This window comes from Rutidosis leptorrhynchoides, chromosome 9, assembly GCF_046630445.1.
Source record: "Rutidosis leptorrhynchoides isolate AG116_Rl617_1_P2 chromosome 9, CSIRO_AGI_Rlap_v1, whole genome shotgun sequence".
Taxonomy (NCBI): Eukaryota; Viridiplantae; Streptophyta; class Magnoliopsida; order Asterales; family Asteraceae; genus Rutidosis; species Rutidosis leptorrhynchoides.
The window spans coordinates 217364518-217379614 of NC_092341.1; the positions used below are offsets into that span (position 1 = coordinate 217364518).

Here is a 15097-nt window from a genome sequence, read left to right on the forward strand (position 1 = left end):
CTACAATTCTATATGAAAAACTGATTATAATAATATTTCGCGTTCAAACTTTTATACAATATTTTACAAACTTACAATACCGCTTATTTTACATAAAGCATGAAATATAGCACACAATAACTTTGATACAAGATAGTTGTGAAGATAATTCTAGCTAGTACACAAGTCGTTCAGCAAAGGCAATAAAGACACGTAATTCATACGTCCAGAAACAAGTCATGCATTCTGGTTTTACTAGGACTACTTCCCATCCTTGGTCTTGTGCAACATAACCCTTATGGCCGTTGATAAGACAGCGTGTTGTAACGTCATCAAAGGGACGAGGGTTACGTAATGTTCAACAGTCCCGTAACAATCTAAAAACCTCATTTCTTACCCCAATTACCGACTCCGTCACTTGTGGGAACGTTTTGTTTAATAGCTGTAGCCCGATGTTCTTTTTCTCACTTTGGTGAGAAGCGAACATTACTAACCCATAAGCATAGCATGCTTCTTTATGTTGCATGTTAGCCGCTTTTTCTAAATCATGAAGTCCTATATTCGGATACATTGAGTCAAAATAATTTCTTAACCCGTTGCGTAAAATAGCATTTGGGTTCCCCGCAATATATGCGTCAAAGTAAACACATCGTAACTTATGGGTTTCCCAATGTGATATCCCCCATCTTTCAAACGAAAGTCTCTTATAAACCAAGACATTCTTGGAACGTTCTTCGAATGTCTTACAAACTGATCTCGCCTTAAATAGTTGTGCCGAAGAATTCTGGCCGACTCTAGACAAGATTTCATCAATCATGTCTCCGGGTAGGTCTCTTAAAATATTGGGTTGTCTATCCATTTTGTGTTTTTATACTGTAAAATAGACAAGAGTTAGATTCATAAAAAAAATACTTATTAATACAAGCAATTTTTACATATATCATAAAGCATAAGCACACTATATTACTTATATTACACCACACGAATACAACTATCTTATTCCGACTCGCTTGTTTCTTCTTCTTCGGTTTTGGTTCGTTTTGCCAAGTTTCTAGGGATATATGATGTTCCCCTAATACGAGCTGTCGTTATCCACATTGGTTTAGAAAAACCTGGTGGTTTAGAGGTTCCTGGGTCATTGTTACAACTTAAGGACTTCGGGGGTTGACGATACATATAAAGTTCATTGGGGTTGGAATTAGATTTCTCTATTTTTATGCCCTTTCCCTTATTATTTTCTTTTGCCTTTTTAAATTCAGTTGGGGTAATTTCTATAACATCATCGGAATTCTCGTCGGAATCCGATTCATCGGAGAATTGGTAATCCTCCCAATATTTTGCTTCCTTGGCGGAAACACCATTGACCATAATTAACCTTGGTCGGTTGGTTGAGGATTTTCTTTTACTTAACCGTTTTATTATTTCCCCCACCGGTTCTATTTCTTCATCCGGTTCCGATTCTTCTTCCGGTTCCGATTCTTCTTCCGGTTCCGACTCTTCTTCCGGTTCCTCTTCGGGAACTTGTGAATCAGTCCACGAATCATTCCAATTTACATTTGACTCTTCATTATTATTAGGTGAGTCAATGGGACTTGTTCTAGAGGTAGACATCTATCACATAATATCAAACACGTTAAGAGATTAATATATCACATAATATTCACATGTTAAAAAATATATAGTTTCCAACAAAATTGTTAAGCAATCATTTTTAAAGAAAACACGGTCGAAGTCCAGACTCACTAATGCATCCTAACAAACTCGATAAGACACACTAATGCAAATTTTCTGGTTCTCTAAGACCAACGCTCGGATACCAACTGAAATGTCCCGTTCTTATTGATTAAAAACGTTCCATATTAATTGATTTCGTTGCGAGGTTTTGACCTCTATATGAGACGTTTTTCAAAGACTGCATTCATTTTAAAACAAACCATAACCTTTATTTCATTAATAAAGATTTAAAAAGCTTTACGTAGATTATCAAATAATGATAATCTAAAATATCCTGTTTACACACGACCATTACATAATGGTTTACAATACAAATATGTTACAACAAAATAAGTTTCTTGAATGCAGTTTTTACACAATATCATACAAGCATGGACTCCAAATCTCGTCCTTATTTAAGTATGCGACAGCGGAAGCTCTTAATAATCACCTGAGAATAAACATGCTTAAAACGTCAACAAAAATGTTGGTGAGTTATAGGTTTAACCTATATATATCAAATCATAATAATAGACCACAAGATTTCATATTTCAATACACATCCCATACATAGAGATAAAAATCATTCATATGGTGAACACCTGGTAACCGACATTAACAAGATGCATATATAAGAATATCCCCATCATTCCGGGACACCCTTCGGATATGATATAAATTTCGAAGTACTAAAGCATCCGGTACTTTGGATGGGGTTTGTTAAGCCCAATAGATCTATCTTTAGGATTCGCGTCAATTAGGGTGTCTGTTCCCTAATTCTTAGATTACCAGACTTAATAAAAAGGGGCATATTTGATTTCGATAATTCAACCATAGAATGTAGTTTCACGTACTTGTGTCTATTTTGTAAATCATTTATAAAACCTGCATGTATTCTCATCCCAAAAATATTAGATTTTAAAAGTGGGACTATAACTCACTTTCACAGATTTTTACTTCGTCGGGAAGTAAGACTTGGCCACTGGTTGATTCACGAACCTATAACAATATATACATATATATCAAAGTATGTTCAAAATATATTTACAACACTTTTAATATATTTTGATGTTTTAAGTTTATTAAGTCAGCTGTCCTCGTTAGTAACCTACAACTAGTTGTCCACAGTTAGATGTACAGAAATAAATTGATAAATATTATCTTGAATCAATCCACGACCCAGTGTATACGTATCTCAGTATTGATCACAACTCAAACTATATATATTTTGGAATCAACCTCAACCCTGTATAGCTAACTCCAACATTCACATATAGAGTGTCTATGGTTGTTCCGAAATATATATAGATGTGTCGACATGATAGGTCGAAACATTGTATACGTGTCTATGGTATCTCAAGATTACATAATATACAATACAAGTTGATTAAGTTATGGTTGGAATAGATTTGTTACCAATTTTCACGTAGCTAAAATGAGAAAAATTATCCAATCTTGTTTTACCCATAACTTCTTCATTTTAAATCCGTTTTGAGTGAATCAAATTGCTATGGTTTCATATTGAACTCTATTTTATGAATCTAAACAGAAAAGTATAGGTTTATAGTCGGAAAAATAAGTTACAAGTCGTTTTTGTAAAGGTAGTCATTTCAGTCGAAAGAACGACGTCTAGATGACCATTTTAGAAAACATACTTCCACTTTGAGTTTAATCATAATTTTTGGATATAGTTTCATGTTCATAATAAAAATCATTTTCTCAGAATAACAACTTTAAAATCAAAGTTTATCATAGTTTTTAATTAACTAACCCAAAACAGCCCGCGGTGTTACTACGACGGCGTAAATCCGGTTTTACGGTGTTTTTCGTGTTTCCAGGTTTTAAATCATTAAGTTAGCATATCATATAGATATAGAACATGTGTGTAGTTAATTTTAAAAGTCAAGTTAGAAGGATTAACTTTTGTTTGCGAACAAGTTTAGAATTAACTAAACTATGTTCTAGTGATTACGAGTTTAAACCTTCGAATAAGATAGCTTTATATGTATGAATCGAATGATGTTATGAACATCATTACTACCTTAAGTTCCTTGGATAAACCTACTGGAAAAGAGAAAAATGGATCTAGCTTCAACGGATCCTTGGATGGCTCGAAGTTCTTGAAGCAGAATCATGACACGAAAACAAGTTCAAGTAAGATCCTCACTTGAAATAAGATTGTTATAGTTATAGAAATTGAACCAAAGTTTGAATATGATTATTACCTTGTATTAGAATGATAACCTACTGTAAGAAACAAAGATTTCTTGAGGTTGGATGATCACCTTACAAGATTGGAAGTGAGCTAGCAAACTTGAAAGTATTCTTGATTTTATGTAACTAGAACTTGTAAAATATATGAAGAACACTTAGAACTTGAAGATAGAACTTGAGAGAGATCAATTAGATGAAGAAAATTGAAGAATGAAAGTGTTTGTAGGTGTTTTTGGTCGTTGGTGTATGGATTAGATATAAAGGATATGTAATTTTGTTTTCATGTAAATAAGTCATGAATGATTACTCATATTTTTGTAATTTTATGAGATATTTCATGCTAGTTGCCAAATGATGGTTCCCACATGTGTTAGGTGACTCAAATGGGCTGCTAAGAGCTGATCATTGGAGTGTATATACCAATAGTACATACATCTAAAAGCTGTGTATTGTACGAGTACGAATACGGGTGCATACGAGTAGAATTGTTGATGAAACTGAACGAGGATGTAATTGTAAGCATTTTTGTTAAGTAGAAGTATTTTGATAAGTGTCTTGAAGTCTTTCAAAAGTGTATGAATACATATTAAAACACTACATGTATATACATTTTAACTGAGTCGTTAAGTCATCGTTAGTCGTTACATGTAAATGTTGTTTTGAAACCTTTAGGTTAATGATCTTGTTGAATGTTGTTAACCCATTGTTTATTATAACAAATGAGATGTTAAATTGTTATATTATCATGATATTATGATATATAATATATCTCAGTATGATGTATATACAGTTAAATGTCGTTACAACGATAATCGTTACATATATGTCTCGTTTCGAAATCATTAAGTTAGTAGTCTTATTTTTACATATGTATTTCATTGTTAATACACTTAATAATATATTTACTTATCATTTAACATAATTAACCAAGTGTATCAATATCTTAATATGATTCATATGTACCTAGTAAGACGTTGTTATAACGATAATCGTTATATATATCGTTTTCGAGTTTCTTAAATTAATAGTCTCATTTTTATGTATATAACTCATTGTTAAAATACCTAATGAGATACATACTTATAATAAAAACATGTTAACTATATATATAACCATATATATGTCATCGTATAGTTTTTACAAGTTTTAACGTTCGTGAATCACCGGTCAACTTGGGTGGTCAATTGTCTATATGAAACATATTTCAATTAATCAAGTCTTAACAAGTTTGATTGCTTAACATGTTGGAAACATTTAATCATGTAAATAATAATCTCAATTAATATATATAAACATGGAAAAGTTCGGGTCACTACACAGGGTACACTTGACCTTGGTCTTCAGCTTCACGCTTCCTCGATTACATCTTTGATTGCATACTCTGATGCTGACTGGGCAGGTTGCCCGACCACTCGACGATCTACCTCTGGATACTGTGTTTTTCTAGGAGATAATTTGCTGTCTTGGTCCTCCAAAAGGCAACAGACTCCGACCCGCTCCAGTGCTGAAGCGGAATATCGTGGCGTTGCAAACGCAGTTGCAGAAACATGTTGGATCCGCAACCTTTTACGTGAGCTCCACTGTCCTCTTTTCTCGGCCACCCTTGTCTACTGTGACAACGTTAGTGCCGTCTACATGTCTGGCAACTCGGTTCAACACGAGCGAACCAAACATATTGAGATTGATATACACTTTGTTCGTGATCTTGTCACAAAGGGTCATGTTCGTGTCCTTCATGTGCCTTGCCGCTATCAGTATGCAGATATCTTCACCAAAGGCCTACCTACTGTCCTTTTCGATGAGTTTCGCACCAGTTTTAGCGTTCGCGCAGCTCCCGCTCCAACTGCGGGGGGATGTTAGCCGAGTCCATTAGTTATGGGTATTATATGCTTTGTAAAGCCCATCCTATAAGGGCCTTGTTCTAGATGCTTCTTAGTCCATTAGTCTTGTGTCTATTTATGTATGAGATATCTTTGATGAGCAGGCAATCAATAATAAAATCAATAACAAACTCCTTCTGTCACGTATCTCTCTCAACAAAATGTATACATGTTGAACATTAAGGTTTAATAGTTCTATCATACAATACTTAATTAATATAGTGGGTCTCAGTTTTTCTGAGAAGGTATGTCGTGATTGAGAGTGTTTAGTCCTGGATTATCTTGATGAGGAAATGTTAATGGGACGTTAATGTGACAGTAATATGTCATGATTGAGAGTGACTTGATTCAAAAATCAAATTCTAAATCGTCTTCGTACTATTCCGGTTTTTGAACCAATTTTTAAAAAGTTTTCTAAAACCTCACAATTATAAACGTGTAATGGTCCTAACTACTGTAATAACTAATAGTAAATGTGGTGTTACATACTTACATTTCAAAAAGACTACACTCAACTCTCGAAAACTCCAACCATGATTACTTAATTAAAGAATCTATATCATAAATTCCGGTTTATCCACTAATTAACAACTTACATAAATCAAATTTATGAAGTGGGGTATAAAGAGGGAGGGCTGACAATCAATATGCATTGTCCTCAAAGTTCAAACATATCATACAACACAAAGTCCACTTTGTTGTTCTTGATTATACTTTAATGCGTGTATAAATAGAGCTAAAAGAGGGTTACAAAATTGAATACCTGATTTTATATATACACGGTAAGTTGAGCAAGGATTTAGTAATCTCTGTACGGATTTTGGTGTTCAATTTTACACGTAAAAGATAAGGTAGTGAAAAATTAATTTATATATTCTGTTTTTGTAAAGATTTTGATTTTGATTTTGATTTTGATTTTGATTTTAATTTGTTTATATGATGATTAGGTATGACGCTTGCATTGTTGAACAGTGACCGCGTCTGTTTACATCTGAACAGAAATCCGAATCAGGTATATTATATGTGTAAAACCAACATTTATAACATGAACTGTCCGTGAGTGATTTTTATACAATGTAGAGAACTATAATCAGCTGCCCTGTAACAATTAAACATTTGCAGGATGGAAAAAATGCTACAATTATAATAATAATGCCTATGATATGATAATCACTTTGTAATTTTTATATGCATATAGCTTTCATTTTTCGTTTTTCTATCTGTTGTGAGGATATATCCATTTATTCCTGTTTCTGTTAAACGTGCGAGTTAGTAGTAGTAATAGCTTATCGTTGTTTTGTAGTGGTAGAAATCATTAAACTTATTTAGTGTAACATTCATTTAAGATGTCCCTATTTCTTTACCGACAAAAAAAAAAAATTAAAAAAAAAAAAAAAAACACGCAGTTAAAAGAAAGTTGAGATAACAATCTACTTTTTGTAAATATTACAATTTTACCTTTATAATTTTAACTATGCTTTACATATAATAAATTATGGGTAAAAAAATTATCTAAATATTTTTATTTATTTAAGAAATTGGACTTTGAGTATCACAAAATGAGCTTTACAATAAAATAAGTTAAAAAAAAAAAAGAAGAAGAAAAAGTTACTTCATCCGAACTTATTTTATTGTCTACTATTTCATTTTAAAATGTTTTAAAGTAACTGTTCATTTTCTAAACAGATAAAAATAATTATGTAAGTTCTTTTTTGCCCATAATGTGTGCATTTATGAAAAAAAAAAAGTAGGTAAAAACAAAAAGTAAATTTGTAATTTTTAGAAAAAGTGGATTGTAATGATAATATTTATTAAACTGCGTCAGTCGATAAAATTGAGATCGAGAGAGTATATCTTATATTTGTATTTACAAATAAAACAATGAGGAAACTCATAAAAATGGTCTTTTTTTAACAGGCTACCACCATCAGTGGCAACCGAATCTTAAAGAAGTCTTTAAATAGTAGGGTCGATCTGAGATCTTCTACTTGTACAATGCACTATAGCAATATTCGATGTGCGAGCTCGCTTCAAGTGTCCCACTTGACAGGCTCTAAGGAAGAAGTAGATGGGATTACGTGGCGAGAGATGGAGGGTACGGGCGACTGCTCATCAAATTACGTTCCTTTATCACCCATTAGCTTTTTGGAACGAGCGGCACAAGTTTATAGAAATTATACGTCTGTAATTTACGGGGCGTATAAGTACACGTGGGAAGAAACGCATATTAGGTGTGTCAAGCTTGCATCTGCGCTTAACCAATTAGGAATCCGTCGTGGAGACATTGTAAGTATTTCGGTCCATTACATTTTTGAAAGATTAGAAGATCATCTAAACTTGTCCGTATATATAACATAATCATGATCTAATTTTAATTAGTACACGTTATAATAGATGAAACTTTTTGCCATCGCCAAAAAATATTATGGAGCCGGGTTACACATGCAATCGTATATTTCACATATTAAGTAATTAATAGTGTCTTAAATGTCAGTCTCTATCATTAGTCCTTATTAGTCCTAACGAGTTGGGTGTTCTAGCATTGCGACGAAGGAACGTTAGTTAAATTCGATTTAGAAAAAAATAGAAGCAAATGACATAAATTAAAGTCAATAAAAAACCCAAAATATATATATAAAAAAGGGAAAACACAAAATAATAACAACTATATTAGTAATAATAACAACAATAATAACTATGGTTAATTTGTAATAAGTGGAAACTTATGTAGTTGATTTGTAAAACGAAAATGTTAAACAATAATGATTATGGTAGATTTATAATAAGTGAAAAGTTATATGGTTGATTTGTAATAAGTGAGAAACTAATTACTAACCATTTTTGTGTTTTAATTTCTGTTTTGTCGAGAGGAAAGACCAAATGCTCCATCAATTGATGAGACGTACAACGGCGATTTGTATAAAACATTTAATAAAATAGAAATAAACTATATAATATATATATATATATATATATATATATATATATATATATATATATATATATATATATATTAATAATAATAGAAATAGAAATAAACTATATATAATATATATATATATATATATATATATATATATATATATATATATATATATATATATATATATATATTAATAATAATAATAATAATAATAATAATAATAATAATAATAATAATAATAATAATAATAATAATAACCATAAAATGAGTAGTTAATAAAAAGTGAAAAATTATGTGGTTAATTTGTAATAAGTGAAAAATTAAATAATTAATAAAGTGAAAAGTTGTATGTGTTAATGTGTAATAATAATAATAATAATAATAATAATAATAATAATAATAATAATAATAATAATAATAATAATAATAATAATAATAATATAATAATAATAATAATAATAATAATAATAATAATAATAATAATAATAATAATAATAATAATAATAATAATAATAATAACCATAAAATGAGTAGTTAATAAAAAGTGAAAAATTATGTGGTTAATTTGTAATAAGTGAAAAATTAAATAATTAATAAAGTGAAAAGTTGTATGTGTTAATTTGTAATAATAATAATAATAATAATAATAATAATAATAATAATAATAATAATAATAATAATAATAATATTATTATTATTATTATTATTATTATTATTATTATTATAAAAGTATAAATTATATAGTTGATTTGTAATAGATGAAAATTTAAAAAATTATGTAGTTGACTTTGAATAAGTGAAAATAATAATTACAGTAAATATTAGTTAAAAAGAGAAAAGTTATGTGATTAATCCGTAATAACTTAAAAGTTTTGTGAATACTTTGTAAAAAGTGAAATTTTTTGTCTTAATTTGTAAAAAATGAAAAGTTTTTTTGTCAATTTGTAAATAGTGAGAACTATACTATTCGTAGACTTTATGTTTTAGTAAATGTTGTAATGTAATGTAATGTAATGCAATGTAATGTAATTTGTTCAAAGCTATGAGATAAGAAATTAGTTAGGTTTTATAGTTCAATGGGATGACTTAACACGTTAGTTTATTTTTAGAAAAAAATGTTTTTTTTTTTATCTATTATTGATAAATGATGTTCCCACACATCGGCTATATGACTAAATATTATGATGCTTATAATCTTCTGGGTTCCTCATCCCCTTGATCAGTTAACTTTTGGGATTGAATTGAGCTCAAGTATATTATTTGCGCATGGTATCATAGCTAAGGTATTGATGTTGGGACCGTGCCTGCAGTAATCTGCAACTCATGTGAGGGTAGGGATGGCACCCGCAGATTGTGGGCGCGGATCTACTACATCCATCACCTGCACCCGCGAATTTTTTGAAGATCCATTAGCCTGTGGATCATTGTTAACGTATTTATTTTTAGATCTATGCTCATACCCACGGATATTCACGGGTCGCGGATTTACCCGCGGATTTTATTCATGAAGTATATGTAAATTAAAATATTCAAAAATCATAAATAAATATCATTACATAATTTAAAGTGACATGAAAAACATAATCCAATCATATACTCATGTTTATGATATAATAAAATGAGAAAACATATATTAATTATATTTTTTTTTGCTAATATATTTAAAGCTACAATGTTTAAAATTAACAATCAAAATTTTATTGCTAAACCTAATAATACAGTAAGTTGACGAATTACTTAAGTGATAGGTAAAATTAAATTTATTAAAATGGTCTAATAAACAAAACAAACAACAACATGATTTTGATTGTTAATTTTAAACATTGCTAAACCTAATAATACAGTAAGTTAACGAATTACTTAAGTGATAGGTAAAATTAAATTTATTAAAATAGTCTAATAAACGAAACAAACAACAACATGATTTCGTTATATAATACATGTAATGTGTATTTGTAAGATGCTTTAGTTACTAAAAAGTTCGATATCAAAATAATATTAGGAACGTAGAAACTTATACGGAGTAAATTATTACATATTGGCCATTTTTTCAAGGTGGAGATTTTCACCCATTTATAATGGGTATATCCGTGAATTATTCAAACGGGTATTATAAATTTTCGGATCGAATTTTACGCGCAACGGATCTATTACATCCATCACCCACCCGTGACCCGGTAGCGGGTACAAAATTACATCCATCGCCCACCTGCGGGTAAAGATTTTCGATTTTATCCGCCCATCACGGGCGCGGATATCCGCAGATTTCGGATTTTTTAGATCTATTGCCATTCCTATGTGAGGGGGCGTGTTGAGTTGTTTCATCTCACGTCGACTATGAGACTAAATATTATGATATTTTTAATATCTTGAGTTCCTCATCACTGCGCCTCGTGCGAGGGGGCGTGTTGAGTTGTCTTATCGCACATCGGTTATGGAACTAACTATTATGATGCTTATAATATATTGGATTCCTCATCTCCTTGAGTTGACTTTTGAGGATGAATTGACTCAAGTCTATTATTTTTGCAGATGTTGAACAAAACAAGAAAAGTATTGAACCATTTAAAATTGAAATTAATTTATAACTATTTAGCACCTACTTGTTTCTTTAATATCTTTTTAAAGAAAATTTTTAACATAAGAATTATTATCAAACAAGTTATTGTCATGCAAAATTTTGTTTAATCACAACCTTTTAACGATTCAAATTTTGAACGATTGAAAAATTGAATGTAAGCCTTAGTATATAACGGTTGAAAAAGTGGATGTGATCAAAGTCATCATTTATAACAATATACTGTGTATAGTTCTGGAATATGATAACTACAACTTAATTAGCACGCTTCTATAGTGCATATTGAACATGAACATTGTATCTATCGGGCAATAAATTGGATGTCAACTTGTATAGATATGGTACCTACCATCTCATACAAATAAGTCTGTTAGCAATAAGTACCTTCCAATTAAATACAAACGCATGGTTCATTTGATTATATACAAGCTATCAAATTTGATGTCAACTTGTATATATAGATATGCTACTTAGCATCTACGCATGGTTCATTTGGTTACACAAGCTATCAAATTTGATGTCAACTTGTATATATAGATATGCTACTTAGTACTTAACATCTCAAACAAATAAGTCTATAGCAATAAGTACTTTCAAAGACAAACAATAGTATTTAAAAGCTTTTTTTTTTATTTTAACGGCCAAGAATAATATAAAAAACCAATAGTATTTAAAAGCTAACCCCTACTTTTTCTAACTGTGTGAGCAAATTTGGATACATAGAATTGATTTTGGACTCTGTTTACAAATAGTTGAGTAGGGGTGTGCACCATTTGATTTCAAACCGAATAAACCAATTATCGAATCGAATCCAAACCAAAAAAAATAAACCGAATTTTTTAAACGGTTTTCGGATCGATCGAAACCGAAATCGAATTCGGAATTCGGTTTTGGTTTGGTTTTCGATTTTGAAAATTTAAATTTGGTTAACCGAAAACCGAATTAAAAACCGAATTCAAATTAATAACATATTAAAACATATTTATATTTATATTTATAATATTTATATTATATTTGATGTATTATTACATTTTTATTTAACAATAAACATGTTATATACTATTATGTACTTCAATTAATTTCACAACCGTTATTCCTAATTCATATGTAAGTTTATGCCGGTTAAGATTATTATTTTTAGTGATTTTTTGTTTTAATCGAAACCAAACCGAAACAAATTCAGTTTTCGGTTCGGTTTTTTGGTTATGGTTTTGATATTTAAATTTGGTTTCGGTTTTGACTTTATAAGTTTCAAAATCGAAAAAACTGAACCGAATAAAACGAAAAACCAAAAACCGGACCAATGAACACCCAGTTGACCCCTACTTCTGTTTAACTATATGGTTCATTTGGTTACACAAGCTATTAAATTTAAACTTTTCAACGAAACAAAAACTAAATTAATCGAATTCCAGGTGGCAACGCTAGGGCCAAATATTCCGGCAATGCTCGAACTTCATTTCGCAATTCCAATGGCAGGAGGCATTATATGTCCATTAAACAGACGTCTTGATGCAAACATGTTATCAACTCTTCTCAAACATTCAGAAGCCAAAATCCTGTTTGTTGACTACCAACTAATTCAAGTTGTAAAACAAGCTCTTAACCTTTTAAACCAAACCAACTCAAAATCACCTCTCATTGTTACAATATCAGAACCCAATTTCCTATCACAAATTAATCACATCCGTAAGTATGATTACGATACACTTATAGACACCGGAGATGCTAGTTTCAATGTAATTCGCCCGAATAATGAATGTGATCCCATTAGTCTTAATTACACATCCGGAACCACATCTAGTCCTAAAGGGGTTGTGTATAGCCATAGAGGTGCGTATCTAAACGCGATTACATCAGTTTTCATACATGGTATGAAGGAAAGATCTACTTTTCTTTGGTCGTTGCCTATGTTTCATTGCAACGGATGGTGCTTTACGTGGGGTGTGGCTATAGTTGGCGGCGCTAATGTTTGTATTCGACGTTTTGATGTACAAGATGTATATGATAGCATATTGGTTAATAAGGTCACACATATGTGTGGAGCTCCAACTGTTTTAAACATGCTTGCGAATTCTTTTGCGACGAATGATAGAAAACTTCCACATACGGTTGAGATTATGACAGGTGGCGCACCTCCACCTCCTTCGATTATTTCGAAAATAGAGAAGGTTGGGTTTCGTGTGTCACACATTTATGGGCTTACCGAAACTTATGGGCCAGGGACTTTTAGTTTGTGGCAGCCCGAATGGGATTTTTTGTCGTATGAAGAACGAATGAGGCTTAAAGCACGACAAGGAGTGAAACATTTAGCAATGGAAGAAGTCGATGTAGTGGACCCCGTTACAATGAAATGTGTCGAATGTGATGGTGAATCGGTCGGGGAGGTTATGTTTAGAGGTAATACGGTTATGAGTGGATACTTTAAGGATCCGAAAGCAACTAAAGAGGCGTTTGCGGGAGGATGGTTTCATACAGGGGACCTTGCTATTAAGCATTCGGACGGGTACATTGAAATAAAGGATCGGTACAAAGATATTATAATATCGGGGGGTGAAAATATATGTACTATTGAGGTCGAAAGTGTGATTTATAGTCATCCTGCTGTTTTGGAAGTTGCGGTTGTTGCAAGGCCTCATGAGCATTGGGGACAAACGCCGTGTGCTTTTGTGAAGTTGAAGGATGGTTTTTGTGTTGATGAGAAAGAGATTATAAAGTACTGTCGAGATCGTATGCCACATTTTATGGCACCTACGACTGTTATCTTTCAAGATTTGCCACGTAATTCGACTGGGAAGGTACAAAAGTTTCTGTTGAGAGACAAGGCAAAAAGTCTATAGGAGGCTTGTTTGGAGTGATTTAAATGAATTTTAGAAAATTTCAAGATTGCGCTTTTTTGTTAAGTCCATTATGTCACTCAAATAAAGTTGGATTTTATTTATGGATACGGAATAACATGTATTTCTAAAGGTTTCAGTTTGATTTGTATCTTAATTAATTCTCTTAAATTATTTTCATATTTATATTTATATTCATTGTTAAGGTTTAGTTAATTTATCTTGAACGGTATAAGTTTAAGTGTTTATTGAATTGGAAAAAGAGCTAAGTAGTAATATAAAATATTAATTTTATTACCTGAATATCATTTTTGCTAGTGTTTCAAAGGATTTTACTTTTATCATATCTCTCTCTCTTAATCTCGAAATCACATATATACTCAGTGTTAAAAAAAGTAATATCATATGTATCAATTTTAAACAGTTAAAATTACATATTTATCCGTTTAAAAATAATAATATCATATATGTGCATTTTTAACACTTTAACTAATCATATACGTCCATTCTTCTCATCTTGTTGATTGAATAACGTTTACGAACTAAATGAACTATATTATTCAATTTAGGTAGCCACAATATAGACAAAAACATCATACCCACCATTATAATTTGATAACGTATATATTGTTATAATTCAGTAGGCTTATAACTACCTTTAGTGGTTTGATTCTTGATGTTATAATTCAGTAGGCTTATAACTACCTTTAGTGGTTTGATTTTTGATTAAGAATGCTAATAATGAACTGTAAGAACAAAGATGATAATGGAGAGAAAGAAAGAAACACTTTGTAAGTGTGAGAAAATTGTGCAAGTTTAATGCTTGCATTCATGGCTATTTATAATATTATTTTTGTGTATCAATAATTGACTATCCATTTATATATATATTTATATATTATAACACTCCCCCTTGGATAGCAATTTTGTTTGTTGAAGATCAACTGTAAGTTACTGCCTCGTTAAAAAACTT

At 30.9% G+C, this 15097-nt stretch overlaps 1 protein-coding gene across 1 annotated transcript; it reads left to right on the plus strand.

Moving 5' to 3' along the window:
• The first annotated feature begins 6561 nt into the window (after positions 1-6561).
• Positions 6562-14230, plus strand: LOC139867234 (butanoate--CoA ligase AAE1-like). The gene is made up of 4 exons (XM_071855573.1): positions 6562-6637; positions 6734-6798; positions 7704-8072; positions 12703-14230. Exons 2-4 carry the CDS (start codon positions 6736-6738, stop codon positions 14125-14127), a joined length of 1857 nt encoding a protein of 618 aa, XP_071711674.1. The 5' UTR covers positions 6562-6637; positions 6734-6735; the 3' UTR covers positions 14128-14230.
• The last annotated feature ends 867 nt before the right edge of the window (positions 14231-15097 follow it).

Bases quoted from the DNA above. Each gene is read 5' to 3' on its own strand.
- LOC139867234 (XM_071855573.1), top strand. From the start codon at position 6,736: ATGACGCTTGCATTGTTGAACAGTGACCGCGTCTGTTTACATCTGAAC. The intron at 6,799-7,703 runs GTATATTATATG...TTTTTTTAACAG, and splicing joins TGAACAGAAATCCGAATCAG to GCTACCACCATCAGTGGCAA. The intron at 8,073-12,702 runs GTAAGTATTTCG...ATCGAATTCCAG, and splicing joins GAATCCGTCGTGGAGACATT to GTGGCAACGCTAGGGCCAAA.